General features: G+C 49.4%; 1 protein-coding gene across 1 annotated transcript; it reads right to left on the reverse strand.

Annotated features, from left to right (window-relative positions):
• Positions 1-1,554: 1,554 nt before the first annotated feature.
• Positions 1,555-13,896, reverse strand: LOC103821544 (acrosin-like). The gene is made up of 10 exons (XM_050973068.1): positions 13,607-13,896; positions 13,039-13,304; positions 12,694-12,839; positions 12,045-12,210; positions 7,070-7,142; positions 6,553-6,795; positions 5,973-6,238; positions 5,560-5,705; positions 4,873-5,074; positions 1,555-1,583 (listed from the first exon to the last, which is right to left on the reverse strand). The coding sequence occupies exons 1-10, from the start codon at positions 13,804-13,806 to the stop codon at positions 1,555-1,557; spliced, it is 1,737 nt and encodes a 578-aa protein (XP_050829025.1). The 5' UTR covers positions 13,807-13,896.
• Between the last annotated feature and the right edge of the window lie 4,046 nt (positions 13,897-17,942).

The following is a 17,942-nucleotide window of genomic DNA, read 5'->3' on the forward strand; positions in this document are numbered from 1 at the left end:
TTTCATTTTCAAACATCTCTGCTTTCAGAGTTGAGATGTGAGAAGGTGTTTGTGCACTTGTCAGGCAGCCAGTGGCAATTTCATCCCCCTGTGTGTGGCTACACAGAAGGTGTGTGCTGATAAGTTGTGCCACTCGTGAATCATGCTTGTCCATGCTGCTGCTCCATGAAGCTTTGGTAGAACAGATCTGTTCTTGGAACTATATTGAAGTCTTCAAGCATAATCCAAAAATGCTTCTGATCTCCAGATATGTTATTGTGCTCTCTCATTGGAGAGTGTCTGTCTCTTTTGGGGGCTAACATAGAAATGCTCTTTCTTTTATAGTCACAAAATAGAAGTTGTCAATGAAAATTAATGTCTACTTGGGGGGCATACAGATAGAAAAAGTAAAAGAGAGGAGGGCAGAAAATAGAGTACCTTGTAGCTCGCCACCAGCCTGAGGCTGTGTGGTGACTTAATATCATTACAAAGCCTTGAGTTTCCTGAAATTATAAAGCAACTTCAAAGAGAGAGGTCAGCATGGTTTTGAGTGGAGCAGTTTTGCCCTTGTGGGTAGCATGAAGAGTTCCACTCTTAGGCATTGAAGATTAAATGCTTCAGAATAGAGATGCCTGAAGCTCTGACAACAGCTGTAACTTCCCCTTGATGTCATATGCAAGGTTAGTATTAGTTTGGGTTAAAATCATGTCTGAGCTAAAGGAGTTTGGCATGTTTGTGACTATGGAGTCACTGAAATGTACGGAATCAACTCTTTGTGGGTATTAATCACAGCATAAATGTCTGGATCACTTATGTAAACTGCTATTGCATTAGAAAAAAGTGTTTTTGGAAAAAAACTTGTTTTGTAAAAAAATACAAAAGTATTCCATCAAGTTCTGACTTCAACACACTGGTAAGAGTGCAGTTCCAGTGAGTGATGCCGTTGGAGTTTTCCACTCATCTTTGCAGAGAGGATGCTTTTATGAGAGTTGTGATTTTTTTCCTCTCCTAGTCTGTAGGTTTTTCCAAGGTGCAATGGAAACAAAAGGATTCTCATGACTGTTTTACTTCATGGGAATAATTTTTGCAGACATTATGCTGAATTCAGCTTCTTACAGAAACACTGCAGAGGACATTCCATGCCATAGAGAGCAAAACAGTGTGAGTTCGGGCAGCAGTGTCTTTTAGTCTGGCAGGATAACAGGTGTCCTCTTCCCTTCATCTCTGGACAGGGGCATCTTGCAGTGATTCTTTCAGGTAGAACGTGGCTTACATTGTTGGTTTTGTAGAGGTTCCTCTGTCATGTGAGGAGACTTTTTTGTTTTGCTGCATATTTTTGTTCTGTTAGTAAAGGTGAAAGTTTAGTAGTGACTTTTACTAGAAGTAACTGGATCCGGTTCTTACAGAATTCATTGGTACAAGTTGATTTTGTGTTTGGGACTCAAATCCAGGGAAAATAAAGTCTAGTATCCTGTCTTGAACAGGTAAAATGAAAACCAGTGAAGTTTACAGTGCATTGCCTGCTTATCTGAAGACTTATAAAATTGACTTCTATGCAATCTATTTTTGCAAACTTCAGTGGCTGTCCAGTACCTGAAGGGAGCCTACAAGAAGGATAGAGAGAGATCATTTACAAGAGAATGTAGTGACAGGAAAAGGGGGAATAGCTACAAACTAAAATAGTTTTAGATTAGCTATTAGGAAAAAAAAATTACTGTGAGGGTGGATGGTGAGGCACTGAAACAGCTTTTCAAGAGAATGGATGTGGATGAGAATGGATGCCTCATCCCTGGAAGTGTTCAAGACTAAGTTGGATGGGGCTCTGCACAATCTAGTGTAATGAATGTGCCCCTGCCCATGTCAGGGGTTGGAAGAGGATGATCTTGAAAGTTCTTTCCAAACACAAACCATTATAGAATTCATTACCCTTATATTATATAAGCCCTAAGTAATCAGCAGTAATATGTTAATTAATATATTTACATGTTTGTGCTAAGGAATAGGTTATATGGGCTAATGATGCCCAAACTCTGTTCTTTGATTGTTTTGAGTTGTATATAGTGAACAGGAAGTGAAAGCAATTTATGCAATTATGTGGATGGTGTAAACAATCAGACCTGACAGACCATGGATTTCAGGGGAGTGCTGTTATATGCCTCAAATGTACTCTTAGGCTAGCAGTTGAATCCAATGACCTAAAGAATCCACAGACCACCTCAAAATACATCACCACAGGGTTTCCCCATGGTTGAGAGCTTTTGTTGGGTTACTGTTTTTATTTTTTTTTAAATTATAGGTTATACCCTGGCAGAACTAGGGGTGCAATGTAACCTTGTAGTAGGCAATCACAAAACTCTGCCCTGCTTTCTAAAATGTCAACAATGTACTCATCAAATGCTCTCAAGGTTGCCATAAAGTGGAGCTTATGTGGGGATTTTTGAAGCACAGGTGAAATTTTGGTTCCAAGCAAAAAAAATCAGCTCAGTTCCACATTTTTTATATATATGAGTTCCTGGTAAATATTCTAATTGAGCAAGAGTGTTGCTTTGCAGGGTTGAGGATGAAAAGCTGCAATTAATTTCTGAGCACAGGTGAAAATCCAGTCTTTGAAGGTTTCATTGCACTCAGATGACTGGAGTATTGAAAGGACCAGATTTGAAAATATCAGACTCAAGACAGGGCAGTTTGGCAGAGCAGCCATGTGAGTAGCTGGAAGGGCTCCAGGGGACAGACTCAATTTGGGCTAAGTGTTAGCTGAGTAAGGCATGACTAATCAGATTTTTTAACAAAGCATTTTTAGAGTCTGTTGAAACCATCGATTTCCCTTGAAGAAAATTAAACATTAGCAAGTTTTTCCACTAATTCTAAAATAAAGCTCATAGTCTCACATTTAGCTTGTGTGGTGGGAAACTCCCTACAGTTCACTTTGGAAACTTTTCACTTTGGAAACCTTTTTAGGATTTAATAATCATCAGTGAATTGAGCGACTTTGGTCATTAAGCATTCAGCTGTTCTACCATCTCAGTGTACAAATGGGTGCCTGCTTTTCATGTCAGCTGGGGTTAGAATGTTGGAGAGAAGAATACTGAATTAATTGGAAAATTAGCATAGATTGAATTACACTTGTGTGCGTTGTCAGTGATTTGGATGGGGAGGCCGGAAGTGTTTACTGGGGAATGCAGTAGTGTGGGGAGTGGGCATGGGCTTTAAATGCACGTGGGCAGGAAAGTATTTTGGATTGTAGTACTTCTAGAGATGGAGGACAGGTGGAATTTCTGCCATGGCATAAATAATACATGGCATAATATTTTTTTTTCCTTTTCCCCTCTGGTGGCTTTTTTGGTGCTAGGCATAATGCAAAGGGTGACTTCCACTGAATGCAAGTGTGTTTCAGCAGGCTATTGATTAAAGGTGTAACAGGATTGGTTTACTTGGTTTAAACTTAGGTTCTGTATAGGGCCAGGGGGGATGGTTTAAAATGGAAACTGTAGATTTAGAGAAGATATAAGGGCTGGCTGCAACCAGCTTGGACATGGGAACCTTCAGCTTTCCTCAGCCCCAAATGACCACAAGGTATGGAAATTTAGGCTTGCTTGTGCTTATGAATGTCACAGCTCAAGCTGTGCTCTGTGTGTGGGATTTTGAACTCCCTCCCCTAATTTTTCCTCTTCTATTAGGATTTTAAGAGAATAAAGCACATTTCGGACACTGGTAAGATGTGAAAATTTGACAAGATAAATGAAAAAATAAAAGTAATAGCATTGGTATCTGTACTGCAAAGCCCAATGCCTATTTTGCCACTGAGGGGAGGGGGAAATGACATATGGGAGAAGTGTCAGTGTTGTAAAAAAAGCAACACTTCTCACAAATGGTTACTATGGGAAGAATTTATCTTCAGTACAGTGAGGCAGTAATACCTCCTAGGAGTTTTAAACCAATACTGAATCCTTAACAAAAATATTTTCCTATCCTCTTCCTAGGCTTGATGTACCAGGTTCCTCCAGTCCATGGTGGCTCAGAACACATTCCTCACTGACCAGGCACTTTGCAGCTCTTTGGAGCCACTCTGTCCCTTTGTGTCCAATGGGTCTTGCCCAGGAGTTGGAATTGCATTGAAAAGCTGATTCACTTTGAGCATAGGTAATTTTATTTCAACAATTAAATAAACTCCAGTGTTTGCCTGCACACAGGAGAGGAGTGTGGTCAGGACAGAGCAGGTTTTTGACCCTGAGGCTGCCTTTGGATCAGCAGGCATTGCCCCAGCAGGAGATGGTTGCAGTGAACTGCAGTGTGCCCTGGATCCTGCCTGTTCTGATGCTCAAGCTGTGTTTTCTCCAAGGACCTGATGAAGGAGCTTCTTCACCTTAGTAAAGAAGTCTACCAGCTTGTTGAGTGGAAATGGGCAAGAGCTAGCCTCATCTGATGGTGTTGGCTTTGGAGTGGAGGGTGCTGTTGGCCAAGGCTTTTGAGAAGGGACTGGTGTCGGCAATGGCTTATAAGTGGGGGGTTGTGTTGGCCATGGCTTAGGAGTGGGAGAGGGTGCTGGCCATGGCTTAGGAGTGGGAAGTGGTGTTGGCAATGGCTGAGGTGTGGGAGGCAGTGTTGGCCATGGCTTAGGAGTGGGAAGTGGTGTTGGCAATGGCTGAGGTGTGGGAGGCAGTGTTGGCCATGGCTTATGAGTGGGAGGCAGTGTTGGCCATGGCTTCTGAGTGGGAAAGGGTGTTGGCCATGGCCTAGGAGTAGGGGGTTGTATTGGCCATGGATTAAGAGTAGGAAGTATTGTTGACCATGGCTTAACAGTGGGAATGGGTCGTGTTGGCCATGGCTTAAGAGTGGGAATGGGACGTATTGGCCATGGTTTCAGAGTTGGTGGGGGAACCGTCATAAAATTACTCCAGGTTTGTGATGCTGGAGAACCTCTTCCAAGCGTGTTTGCGCCTGTGTGGACCAGGATCCAGTCATAGAAGTACTTAGTGGAGGTGTAGACTCCAGGCTGCCTTGGTCTAGCACAGCCTTTCCCCCAGCTGGTTATTCCGACAACCCACCAGTAGTCAGCGTTGTTGTCCTGGCACATGAGAGGACCACCGCTGTCACCCTGCAGCAGAACACAGAGGATTAAGGTGGTGTTGGTGGCACACCAGCCAGAACTGGGGCTGTCTCCTTGTCTCTCACAGCCCCTGCCAGAGCTGTATTCTGGGCAGAGAAAAGCTCTGCTCAGAGGCTGGAGCCTCCAGAAGCTTGGCTGTGAATGGTATGGGGTCCTGTAAATTAGCGCTCTCTCTTCTCTGTACACAGCACTCCTGGATGTGCAGAAGATGGACCCTTGGCACCTGGACCTCTACACTGCCAGGAGCACTAGCTGGGCTAGCTGGGCTTTCTGGGCTTTTGGCACAAGGGGAGCCCTGTGCAGGCAGGTGTGGGTGGGGAGTGTGTGGGAAGCCCCCACAGCAGTTGGGGGGAGAGCTGGGGCCGGGAGGGTGAATGAGTGGCCAGGCAAAGCAGGGCTTGGGCTGTGTTGGGCTGGTGCTGCTCTGGCTGCTGGTGCTGCTGGGGGCTGAGTGGCTTGTGGTACGCTCCTACCTGGCAGGTGTCGATGGTGCCCTGTGGGTAACCAGCACACAGGTTGTGGGTGTGGATTTCCCCTCCATACCAGTCACTGCTGTTGCACAGCTGGAGATCAATGAGCTGGACCTTGGCCTCCTGGAGGTGATCAGCTGAATCTTGAGCTGTGAGCAGAGAAAGGAATAAGCCCTAAGCACCACATTGCCCATTCTCCTCTCCTGACTTGAGAAGGCATTCTGTTCCCTAGCGTTGTCTTTGCCTCTGCAGAGGCACTGGAGCACTGTGACCCTGCTTCCTGCCTTTGGGGAGCAGGCCAGGCCTGTCTCTGCAGAGGTGTATGTCCTGCAGCCTGGCTTTGGCCTCTGCTGAGGGGAAACCCAAATCTTCTCCCAGTGTGCTGAGCTGGCCCAGAAGTTGTTCTTGGTACTCACATCTTGCAGTGGTGGCACCCCAACCAGCCACCCAGCAGTTTTGCAGCTCTGACAGTCTGAGTGTGGTGTCGGGCATACAGGCCAGCTGGATGTAGGGGCTGCACTGGACAGGATGGTCCAATTGCAGCAGGGCGATGTCATAGCTCATGTCATCAGGGTTGTAGTACTGGTGTATCACCAACTGCTTGACACTGCGCATTTGTGCCCCATGGCCTGGCTGAGTCAACTGGGTGGCCCCAATCACCACGTACAGCAGGCTGATGTTACTGGAAAGGAGATGGAGAGATGGATGAGAGGGAGTAGAGACATGTGCCACAGCAGCCCAGCAGTTGCCAGACCTTGGCTTGGAAAGGCAGTGAGGGAGCAGTGCTCTGGCAGGTGTGAGTGCCCTGGCACGTCTTAGGCTGGGGGAATGTCAAGCTGGAGGCTGCTAGGAAGCCTTGGCAGGAGCCCAGGCTTCTCCTGAGCAGTGTGACAGCCTGGCTACCTGAGAGGAAAGGGCATGGGAGTAGCAGGTGATGCTGCTGACAGGGCACCTGCTGGTGTTGTGGGGATATCCCCATTCCCTTCTCTTCCTTACTCAAACTCGTCGAAGCAGTGGGCTGCTGTGAGGACCCACTGTGTGCTGATGAGGGACCCTCCACACAGATGCCCTGGGTCTGGAATCCATGGGTGCTGGATGCTGACAATCCAGGGCCAGGCCCCTGGCAGGGCACCAGCACCACCCACAATGCGTGTTGTGCCGGATTCATAAGCCATGTCGCCGTAGTAGTACGTCATGAGGCCATAGTCCGACACCACAGCTCGGAGTCCACAGGTCCCTCTGCAAGCAGAAAGTTGTTTCCATGGTGCTTCATGGCCTGCTGTGGCTCAGGCTGAAGCTCAGCCCTCTGCCCTCCCCACAAGGCCTTGCACGCACAGCAGGCCAGGGAAGCCCATGGGATGTCTGTCTTTGCCAGCACCTGGCTGCTGGCAAGGAAGTGAGGCTTCCCATGGTGGGTGGAAGCTGTGGCCTGGCCATGGGGGACAGGCACGTCCCCTCCAGGGAAGGCCGCAAGTGTTGCCATGGCTCCCTCCCAGGGCTTGGGGCCACTTACCCACAGTTATCCCATGTCCCATGTGCCATTCCAGCTACAGTCAGCAGGACGAGGAGGCTGAGCCAATTCATGGCTGCCAGAGGCACGTGTCAGCTGCAAGTACTGAGAGCTCCGTGCAGCAGCACAGCCACAGCCGCAGTGCCTGCAACAGCCGCGCTGCCCGTGGTGCCCTCGGCCCTGGGGCTGATGTCACAGAGAGGTGGGTTCCATGTTCTGGGCCCTGGGGGGTTCTGTGGCACAGGCCCCACTGGGGGAGGGGCAACATCTAATTGAGGAGCCATGGAATGGTTTGGGCTGGAAGGGACCTTGGTGATCATCTAGCTCTGACCACCTTGCCTTGGAGGGCATGGTGGAATAGCTTGCACTAGACTCAGTTGTCCACAGTGTACATGTCTGATTCAGAAGCTGTCCTTGTACACTTTGAGGGATGGGGCATTTAAGTAGTAAGTCCTGTTCAACAGGCCCTGACTGAGGCCTCAACAACAGGCCTTTTTGCCAAGATTGGCCACTAGATGGACCTTCAAAACAAATGTTATCTATATCTGCTCACTTGTTGAAACATGGATTTATCTTTCCATATGTAGGAACTGGACAAGGACACATCAGGCCTTATTTTGGGAGTATGGGATCACAGACAAATTTGTTGGTTTGTCCTGGAGCCCTCCCAGGCCCTGGGAGCATCCCGGTAGCAGAATTAAGCCATATGTTACCACGCTAGAAGTTTTGGTATCTTGCTTGTTCCACAGTATAAAACGGTGACCTCTCACAGACAGTCAGAAACCTCACATCCTGTAGGGGAAAGTACCCGCAGGATTTCCCAGTTGCTCTCTGTGGTTCCCCAGTCCTTCACTATGACAGTGGCTTCCCCCCAGTTGATGGGCAGGCCTGGGTGATGGTCAAGGCTTAGGGTAACTTGTGATGTGTCTTTCTTCATCACTGTAGGCAGTCTTATATACTAATGATTAGATGGATTGCCTCTCTTGTCCTTTTATAAATATTTGATAATGATTTTTTGTCCTGTTTTCTTATCCATTTACAATTCTTTGCAGTTTCAAATTACAGTAAACGACATTTGTTCCTGAAGTTGGTGTCTGTGTCTTCTGTGCTGACCCTGCTTATATGAAAAACAGGCGTCCACAGCTGCTCTGGGATGCCAGTACCTCAGTAGCCTTACAGTCAAGAATTCCTTCCCAATATTTCATGCAAAGCTACCTTCTGTCACTGTAAAGCCATTGTCCCTTGTCCTTTTAGGACCTGCCCTTGTAAGAAGGCTCTCTGCTGCTTTCTTTAGGTCTCTGTTCTTGCAGGATGAGGCTGTGCAGTCCCCAGGGCAGGCAGCGGCTGAGGAATCCATTTGGGGCAGGGAGCTGGGTGTGCAGCTGCAGTGCCAGCTGCAGATTGAGCTCTGGCTGGCAGCAGCCTGGGACCAGAGGCTGTGAAGTGCCCATGCTTTGCATAAGAGAGGGCACAGGGAGCTGTGGCATTGGCCAAGATTTGAATGGACACTGAGCGCTGCAGCAGGAGCTGGTGGCTCTTTATGGAACGTGACATCTGTGAGTCTGCTGGGGGAATCCTGAGGCTGAATGGGTATGGAAACCTGCTCTGACTGGGTGAGAGTGGTGTGGGTAGGGAATTAAACAGGGCAACCACAGGCTTGTTGGAGCCACCTGTGCCTCTGGAATGGTCACACAGGGGAGTTTCCTCAGCACTTTGGCAGCCCAGATGGGACCCAAGGGCAGTACTGCTGGAGCCTCTGTCCTTCAGAGCAGATACTGTTGAGTTCACCTGGGATCTGTAGAGCAGGAAGGAACCAAGTGGGGAGTGTTACAACTTCATGTCCAGATTCTGTGTAAATTATAAGGGTGCATTTGAGCCTCTCTATTGCTGTGGCATTTCATGCAGATTTGGTGAAGTCACTGGTAGAGGTGGAGAAGGTGTGCACAGCATGATCAGTGTAAGATGGCCACAGAGGAGTTGTGGAGACTCCTGTAAGGTGTGAGGTGGGGGGCCCTAAGTCTCTGCTAGGGCACTTGAGTCTCTGTTCAAAATCTTTTGGAGACAGACACAGGGAGACCCTTGTGCCACACAATGGGTCCCTGGGCACACTCAGAAGGGGGTGGAAGTCCCTTCTTCACAAGAGACTCCTTCAGAAAGGGGTTTCACATGCCTCGAGGTGTTTGATGTGATGGGAAATACCCCTGGTTTATTTAGGTGAGGAGATGTCTGTGGCTGAGGTTGCGCAGAACTGGGAGAAATTGTTTGGGCAGCACAAGAATTTACCAAGACAGCACAATAAGGTTGTTCCAGGATGGTTGGGTGACTGTAAGCTGGTTTGCTCACTGGACAGGGTAATGGGCATGCCCAGCCCTGACTGACACTCTTTCACTCAGGCAGCCCCTGAAATTTACTTCAGGAAATATTTGAAGAAGCTTATGCCAGGGTGGCAGGGACCAGTACAGATGGGGGATGGCTGTTCTCAGCACAGCCCATCTTGATTAACACAAATGGAAGAGTGCCACCTGCTGTGAGACAGAACTCCATTGGACTTCCGATGCTCGATTGTTTTTTGCCTTTTCTCTTTTATATATTCTCTGTATTCTTTACACATATATTTGTAGCTCTGTAGCCTGTTGTTGTATCTGTGGTTAGTTTTCCCAGTACTTTTCCCTACCTTTTCTCTAAGTTGAAGGACAAAACATATTTCTGACCTCCAAGCCCTGGAGAGTATAAGCCCCCTTAATCTATATTGTTTCTTGTTATAAATTATGAAATTGGCAGCCATATTTATAAAACAAATTTAACAAAGTTTTATTAGATCAAGAACAAGAATTTCGAAAAACCACCACAGCCAAGGCCGCGTCAACCCCGGAAGTCAGTGCCGGGTGAACCTGGATTCGACTGACAGAGTGCCAGCGTCTCCTCAGAGGTTCACCCCAACCGCTTCATGCGGCTTAGATCCCGTTTATTCTGCCTGAGGCAGAAATGATGGAAGGTTCTTCTGTGTCCCTTCACATGTAGAACTAGGACCATACAGATGCAGAAGTATACTAAAGCCAGTCCAGAAGTCCGGATGGCTGTCTGGACTTCTCTGAAATAGCCAATAGTCTTCTTTCATGTGTAACAGGAGTGGTGCCAGTGCTTGAGCTGGTAGATGCAATCTCCCCAGGTGCAAGTTCTCATGAACGGCTCAGGCATTCCTGGGAAATCGGCGCTCATGGCCTGGGAAGGTTTCATTCTTACATTAATAGACTTGATATTATCTGAACGATGTCCAGGAACTAATTGAATAGAAATAAGACTCTGCTCCCAGCCAGGGTGGTCAAAGACATAAGTTGGATCTCACAAGATTTTATATACATACACAGCATGAATTATCTCTACTGTGTACTACAGTTCTTCTAGGAAACCAAGGCTGGAAACAGCTGAGACCCATTTTCATAAACAAAGTTTAGTTTCCATCTGGGTGGAGGAGGATTTAGAGACTGTTGAACAGATGAAGAAATTACTTCACCAGGTGTGGTCCTAATTGGTGATTTTTGTCAAATATGCTAATTTACTAAGCTTATAAAACTGTACTCACCTCATGTAGGGGAGGAATTCTATGGTCATTTGCCATGTCTGCTACTGGAGGCCTCCAATAAAGATGAGCCTTTATATTACCTCCTGTGTGGAAAGTGTGGTTTTTTGTTTCTAGGTTCTTTAAGACATCTCTTGAAGCCAAGAAGAGTATGTGAAGCAGGCGGAGTGAGACCCAGCCCGAGGCATTTTGAACCATTCCATTAGATGGAGAAAGTCAATGTTCACTTCCTTCACCAATAAAAGACAGGTGAAAACTGCCTTCAACAAGTCTACCCCCATGGCATTCCAGGAGCCTCTACCATTCCCCCCCATTCCCCATCCAACAGTATCAAAGTTTGAAAAGGGAATAAAAATTTGGTGCAAATTTGTACAGTTTATAGATGATTTGTTAATTAGTGAGTTAAGATAGGAAGATTCTTTCCCATCCTGTGGTGATTATCTAGAGCCCTCAGGCAAACCAGCACACCAAGCTGCAGTTTGTGTCTCTGCAGCTGGCTCTTTGATTGCTCCTTCTCTCCATCGGCCATGCTTATACAGCCCTCTCATCTTCCTCAACTCCTCCCTTTCTCTGTCCTCATCTCCTCCCAAATATGGAGCCAAGCCCACACATCATTTCTCCTGGCTCACAGGTTGGCCATGCCTGTGAACACCCTTGGTGTTGCAGCTGGTGTTGGCCCACTCACCTTGGCCTTCCATGGCATTCCTGGTGTCTTCTCCTACTGTTTCTGCCAGGTTCCTCTTTCCAGAATGACCCCAGCTCTTCCTTTGAGTATCTGTGAAGTGTGACCACCTGGCACATCAATCCCCCTTTGCTGCCTGTGAAATCTGGCTCTGCCTTAGGGCACTGGCACTCCAGTCAGGAGCCAGGAGTTTCCCTTGTCAAGCTTGGGAGTGTCCCAGATCTGTTCCCTTAGTCCAGACTCTCACCAGGTCCTAATCAGCAGCCCATGTGTATTTGAGCATTCCCCCCAAGGTATCTGCTTTTGTCCTATGCTCTTGCTAGACTTGATGTACCAGGTTCCTCCAGCCCATGGTGGCTCAGAGCACTTTCCTCTCTGACCAGGCACTTTGGAGCTCTTTGGAGCCACTCTGTCCCTTTGTGGCACCAGGCTCATTCTGCAGGTGCTGAGCATGGCACTTCTTGTCTTACCCAGGAGTTGGAATTGCACTGAAAAGATGGTTCTTTGAGAACAAAGGTAACTTTATTTCAACAACTAAATCAACTCCAGTGTGTGTGTGCATGCACAGAGGAGAGGAGTGTGGTCAGGACAGAGCAGGTTTTTGACCCTGAGGCTGCCTTTGGATCAGCAGGCATTGCCCCAGCAGGAAACAGTTGTGGTGCACTGTAGCCTGCCCTGGATCCTGCCTGTCCTGCTGCTCAAGGAGCACTTTTAACTGTTTATACGCATGTTGTAATCAATCCAGTCATAGAAGTGCTGAACGGAGGTGTAGACTCCAGGCTGCCTTGGTCTGGCACAGCCTTCCCCAAAACTGGTTAGTCCGATGACCCACCAGTAGTCAGCGTTGTTGTCCTGGCACATGAGAGGACCACCGCTGTCACCCTGCAGCAGAACACAGAGGATTTAAGGTGTTGGTGGCACCAGCCAGCATTGGGGCTGTCTCCTCCTCTCTCACAGCCCCTGCCAGAGCTGTATTCTGGGCAGAGAAAAGCTCTGCTCAGAGGCTGGACCTCCAGAACTTGGCTGTGAATGGCATGGGGGCCTAGAGGGTAGGGCTCTCTCTCTGTCCTATCTGCAGAGCACTCCTGGATATGCAGAAGATGGACCCTTGGCACCTGGACCTCTACACTGCCAGGAGCACTAGCTGGGCTAGCTGGGCTTTCTGGGCTTTTGGCACAAGAGGAGCCCTGCGCAGGCAGGTGTGGGTGGAGAGTGTGTGGGAAGCCCCCACAGCAGTTGGGGGGAGAGCTGGGGCCGGGAGGGTGAATGAGTGGCCAGGCAAAGCAGGGCTTGGGCTGTGTTGGGCTGGTGCTGCCCTGGCTGCTGGTGCTGCTGGGTGCTGAGTGGCTTGTGGCACGTTCCTACCTTGCAGGTGTCGATGGTGCCCTGTGGGTAACCAGCACACAAGTTGTAGGGATGGACTTCTCCTGCATACCAGTCACTGCTGTTGCAGAGCTGGAGATCGATGAGCCGGACCTTGGCCTGCTGAAGGCGATCAGCTGAATCTAGACCTGTGAGCAGAGAAAGGAATAAGCTCCCAGCAACCCCATGAGGGTTCTGCTTCCCTGTCCGGGACATCCCTTTCCCTAGGGCAGGCCCATCTCTGCAGGGGTATACATTTTGCAGCCTGGCTTTGGTCTCTGCTGTGGGGAAGCCCAAAACCTATCCCCAGTGTGCTGAGCTGGCCCAGAAGTCGCTCTTGGAACTCACTTCTTGCAGTAGTGGCTCCCCAGCCAGCCACCCAGCAGTTTCTCAACTCTGAGACTCTTAGAGTGGGCTCAGCCAGGCAGGCCAGCTGGATGTAGGAGCTGCACAGGACAGGACGGTCCAATTGCATCAGGGCAATGTCGTAGCTGTAGTCCTTACGCCTGTAGCTGCGGTGTACCACCACCTTCTTGGCATTGCGCACTTGAACCCCAGGGCCCGGCTGAGTCAACTGGGTGGCCCCAATCAACACATACACCATGCTGATGTTACTGGAAAGGAGATGGAGAGAGGGATGAGAGGGAGTCACAGCAGCCCAGCAGTTGCCAGACCTTGGCTTGGAAAGGCAGTGAGGGAGCAGTGCTCTGGCAGGTGTGAGTGCCCTGGCACGTTTTAGGCTGGGGGAATGTCAAGCTGGAGGCTGCTAGGAAGCCTTGGCAGGAGCCTAGGCTTTTCCTGAGCAGTGTGGCAGCCTGGCTGCCTGAGAGGAAAGGGCATGGGAGTAGCAGGTGATGCTGCTGACAGGGCACCTGCTGGTGTTGTGGGGATGTCCCCATTCCCTTCTCTTCCTTACTCAAACTTGTCGAAGCAGTGGGCTGCTGTGAGGACCCAGTCTGCAGTGATGAGGGACCCTCCACACCAATGTCCAAGGCCTGGAACCCATGGGTGCTGGATGCTGACGAGCCAGGGCCATTCTGCTTCTGCGGCACCCATGCCACCCACGACGCGTGTTGTGCCGGAGTCATAAACCACCTTGCCGTAGGAATAAGTCATGGGGCTGTTGACAGGTGGCGGAAATCGGAGGCCACAGCTCCCTCTGCAAGCAGAAAGTTGTTTCCATGGTGCTTCATGGCCTGCTGTGGCTCAGGCTGAAGCTCAGCCCTCTGCCCTCCCCACAAGGCCTTGCACGCACAGCAGGCCAGGGAAGCCCATGGGATGTCTGTCTGTGCCAGCACCTGGCTGCTGGCAAGGAACTGAGGCTTCCCATGGTGGGTGGAAGCTGTGGCCTGGCCATGGGGGACAGGCGCGTCCCCTCCAGGGAAGGCCGCAAGTGTTGCCATGGCTCCCTCCCAGGGCCTGGGGCCACTTACCCACAGGTGTACTGGATGCTCTGTGCCAGCCCGGCCACAGCCAGCAGGACGAGGAGGCTGAGCCAATTCATGGCTGCCAGAGGCACGTGTCAGCTGCAAGCACTGAGAGCTCCGTGCAGCAGCACAGCCACAGCCGCAGTGCCTGCAACAGCCGCGCTGCCCGTGGTGCCCTCGGCCCTGGGGCTGATGTCACAGAGAGGTGGGTTCCATGTTCTGGGCCCTGGGGGGTTCTGTGGCACAGGCCCCACTGGGGGAGGGGCAACATCTAATTGAGGAGCCATGGAATGGTTTGGGCTGGAAGGGACCTTGGTGATCATCTAGCTCTGACCACCTTGCCTTGGAGGGCACGGTGGAATAGCTTGCACTGAACGTGTTTCCAGAGGTCAGCTCTGAAGCTGTTCTCGAACACAGTGTCAATGGCTCCCCCAGCTGATGGGCTTGCCTGGACGATGGTCAAATATTAGGGTAACTTTTGATGTGTCTTTCTTCATCACTGTAGGCAGTTTTTTGTAATAATGCTTAGATGCATTGCCTATCTTATCCTTTTATAAATATTTTCTAATGATTTGATGTTCACATTACTTATCCATTTGCAATTTTTTGCTGTTTCTGATGCCTTCAATTTTAGCTTTTATATTGTTCTGATTCTTTGCTGCCTTGCTGTGTAACTCTGAACTTCATATTAAGTGGCAAATAAATCTTTTTACAGGGTAGTTAGACAAAACAAGCTCTTTTCAGCTTGAGAATCAAGGACAATCATTACCCAAACAGCATAAATAGCAGCGAAGTGAAAGGGACAAGCCAAGAGTTGGAGACTTCATGACCTGAAGCTGTAATTAGACAGCTAACCACTATATGTAAACGGACCAAATTATAAAAGTGTAAAAACTCTTGGCCAAAATCCATCTTAGATCCAACCTGCGTGCAACCCTGGCCAGGCTCTTGTACTGCCCAACGTGTATCCCTTGAAGGCTTTTCAATAAATACCAACTGTATTCATTTAAATCTGTCTAGTCTCTGTTCCAGATAAAACTCCTCAGGCATAATTTTGAATTACAGTAAATGACATTTATTCCTGAAGTTGGTGTCTGTGTCTTCTGTGCTGACCCTGCTTATATGAAAAACAGGCGTCCACAGCTGCTCCGGGATGCCAGTACCTCAGTAGCCTTACAGTCAAGAATTCCTTCCCAATATTTCATGTAAAGCAACCTTCCGTCACTGTAAAGCCATTGTCCCTTGTCCTTTTAGGACCTGCCCTTGTAAGAAGGCTCTCTGCTGCTTTCTTTAGGTCTCTGTTCTTGCAGGATGAGGCTGTGCAGTCCCCAGGGCAGGCAGCGGCTGAGGAATCCATTTGGGGCAGGGAGCTGGGTGTGCAGCTGCAGTGCCAGCTGCAGATTGAGCTCTGGCTGGCAGCAGCCTGGGACCAGAGGCTGTGAAGTGCCCATGCTTTGCATAAGAGAGGGCACAGGGAGCTGTGGCATTGGCCAAGATTTGAATGGACACTGAGCGCTGCAGCAGGAGCTGGTGGCTCTTTATGGAACGTGACATCTGTGAGTCTGCTGGGGGAATCCTGAGGCTGAATGGGTATGGAAACCTGCTCTGACTGGGTGAGAGTGGTGTGGGTAGGGAATTAAACAGGGCAACCACAGGCTCGTTGGAGCCACCTGTGCCTCTGGAATGGTCACACAGGGGAGTTTCCTCAGCACTTTGGCAGCCCAGATGGGACCCAAGGGCAGTACTGCTGGAGCCTCTGTCCTTCAGAGCAGATATTGTTGAGTTCACCTGGGATCTGTAGAGCAGGAAGGAACCAAGTGGGGAGTGTTACAACTTCATGTCCAGATTCTGTGTAAATTATAAGGGTGCATTTGAGCCTCTCTATTGCTGTGGCATTTCATGCAGATTTGGTGAAGTCACTGGTAGAGGTGGAGAAGGTGTGCACAGCATGATCAGTGTAAGATGGCCACAGAGGAGTTGTGGAGACTCCTGTAAGGTGTGAGGTGGGGGGCCCTAAGTCTCTGCTAGGGCACTTGAGTCTCTGTTCAAAATCTTTTGGAGACAGACACAGGGAGACCCTTGTGCCACACAATGGGTCCCTGGGCACACTCAGAAGGGGGTGGAAGTCCCTTCTTCACAAGAGACTCCTTCAGAAAGGGGTTTCACATGCCTCGAGGTGTTTGATGTGATGGGAAATACCCCTGGTTTATTTAGGTGAGGAGATGTCTGTGGCTGAGGTTGCGCAGAACTGGGAGAAATTGTTTGGGCAGCACAAGAATTTACCAAGACAGCACAATAAGGTTGTTCCAGGATGGTTGGGTGACTGTAAGCTGGTCTGCTCACTGGACAGGGTAATGGGCATGCCCAGCCCTGACTGACACTCTTTCACTCAGGCAGCCCCTGAAATTTACTTCAGGAAATATTTGAAGAAGCTTATGCCAGGGTGGCAGGGACCAGTACAGATGGGGGATGGCTGTTCTCAGCACAGCCCATCTTGATTAACACAAATGGAAGAGTGCCACCTGCTGTGAGACAGAACTCCATTGGACTGGAAGCCAGGAAGAATACCCAGAAGCAGACTGATTGACACAGATCCCAAGGCATTCTGAGGCCTTCCATTAGATGGAGAAAGTCAATGTACACTTGCTTTCACCTGGATAAGACAGTAAGTGCCTTCAACAATACTTGCCCATAGAATCCCTCTAACATTTTTCTTTCCCTCTCCCACCACTCTAAATATTGAGCTTTAATTAAAACGATATAAAATTAAGGGGAGAGTTTGTACAGTATGTAGATGATTTGTTAATTAGTGAGTTAAGAAGATTCTTTCCCATCCTGTGGTGATTATCTAGAGCCCTCAGGCAAACCAGCACACCAAGCTGCAGTTTGTGTCTTTGCAGCTGGCTCTTTGATTGCTCCTTCTCTCCACTGGCCATGCTTATACAGCCCTCTCATCTTCCTCAACTCCTCTCTTTCTCTGCCCTTGTCTCCTCTAAAATATAGAGCCAAGCCCAGGCACCATTTCCCCTGGCTCACAGGTTGGCCACGCCTGTGAACAGCCTTGGTGTTGCAGGTGGTGTTGGCCCACTTGTTATGAATAAAAAAAAGGCTGCCCATTTTGGTTAAAGTTGCAGAGTTCACAACTTAAACCAATGGCTGCCAAGTTGGAGTTTAACTATTTATTGTTAATAATTTCATGTTGTACTCTCCTGTTAAGAGTTTCCTTTTAATAACCTGTTCTTAACATTGCCCTGAGCCATCCCGCCGCTGCCTGGTGACCCGGGAGCGATGGGATGCCCCTTCTCTCAAGCACGGGTCCCGGCAGGGCCGGGAGGAGCCCCGCGGATGCCGCGGAGACCGGCCCGCCCAGGGAATGGCGGGTCACCAGACCGCAGCGCGGGTCCCGGCCGAGCCGGGGTGGGGGGGAGCCGCGGGGGTGGCACCGGTGGTCCCAGGGGCGGGGACCGGCCGGAGTCGCCGTTTCGCGCAGGGGCAGCTGCTGGGCGTCGCCCGGCTGTTTCCTGTGAGATGGCACCCCGACGGCGAAAGGACGAGATTGATATGAAAATGTTAGGTCGTTAACTACCTACTGTTGGGAATTTCTTTTTTTTGTATCAGTACCACCCTGCCTGGGCCAGGTAGATGGTTCTTCTCAGACAGTGAAAAGAGGGGACATTGAAGGAGATGCAAAATAACCTCAGACCCAGCATGCCACGGGAAGGACCCTCCCCACCAAACCCAAGAAGGACCCTCTAAAGAACGGGCCAATATGAAATTAAGACGTCAAAATGGTGTCAGGACATCACTGGTGGGGTCTGGACACAT

Source organism: Serinus canaria, chromosome 3 (genome assembly GCF_022539315.1).
Source record: "Serinus canaria isolate serCan28SL12 chromosome 3, serCan2020, whole genome shotgun sequence".
NCBI classification, from domain to species: domain Eukaryota; kingdom Metazoa; phylum Chordata; class Aves; order Passeriformes; family Fringillidae; genus Serinus; species Serinus canaria.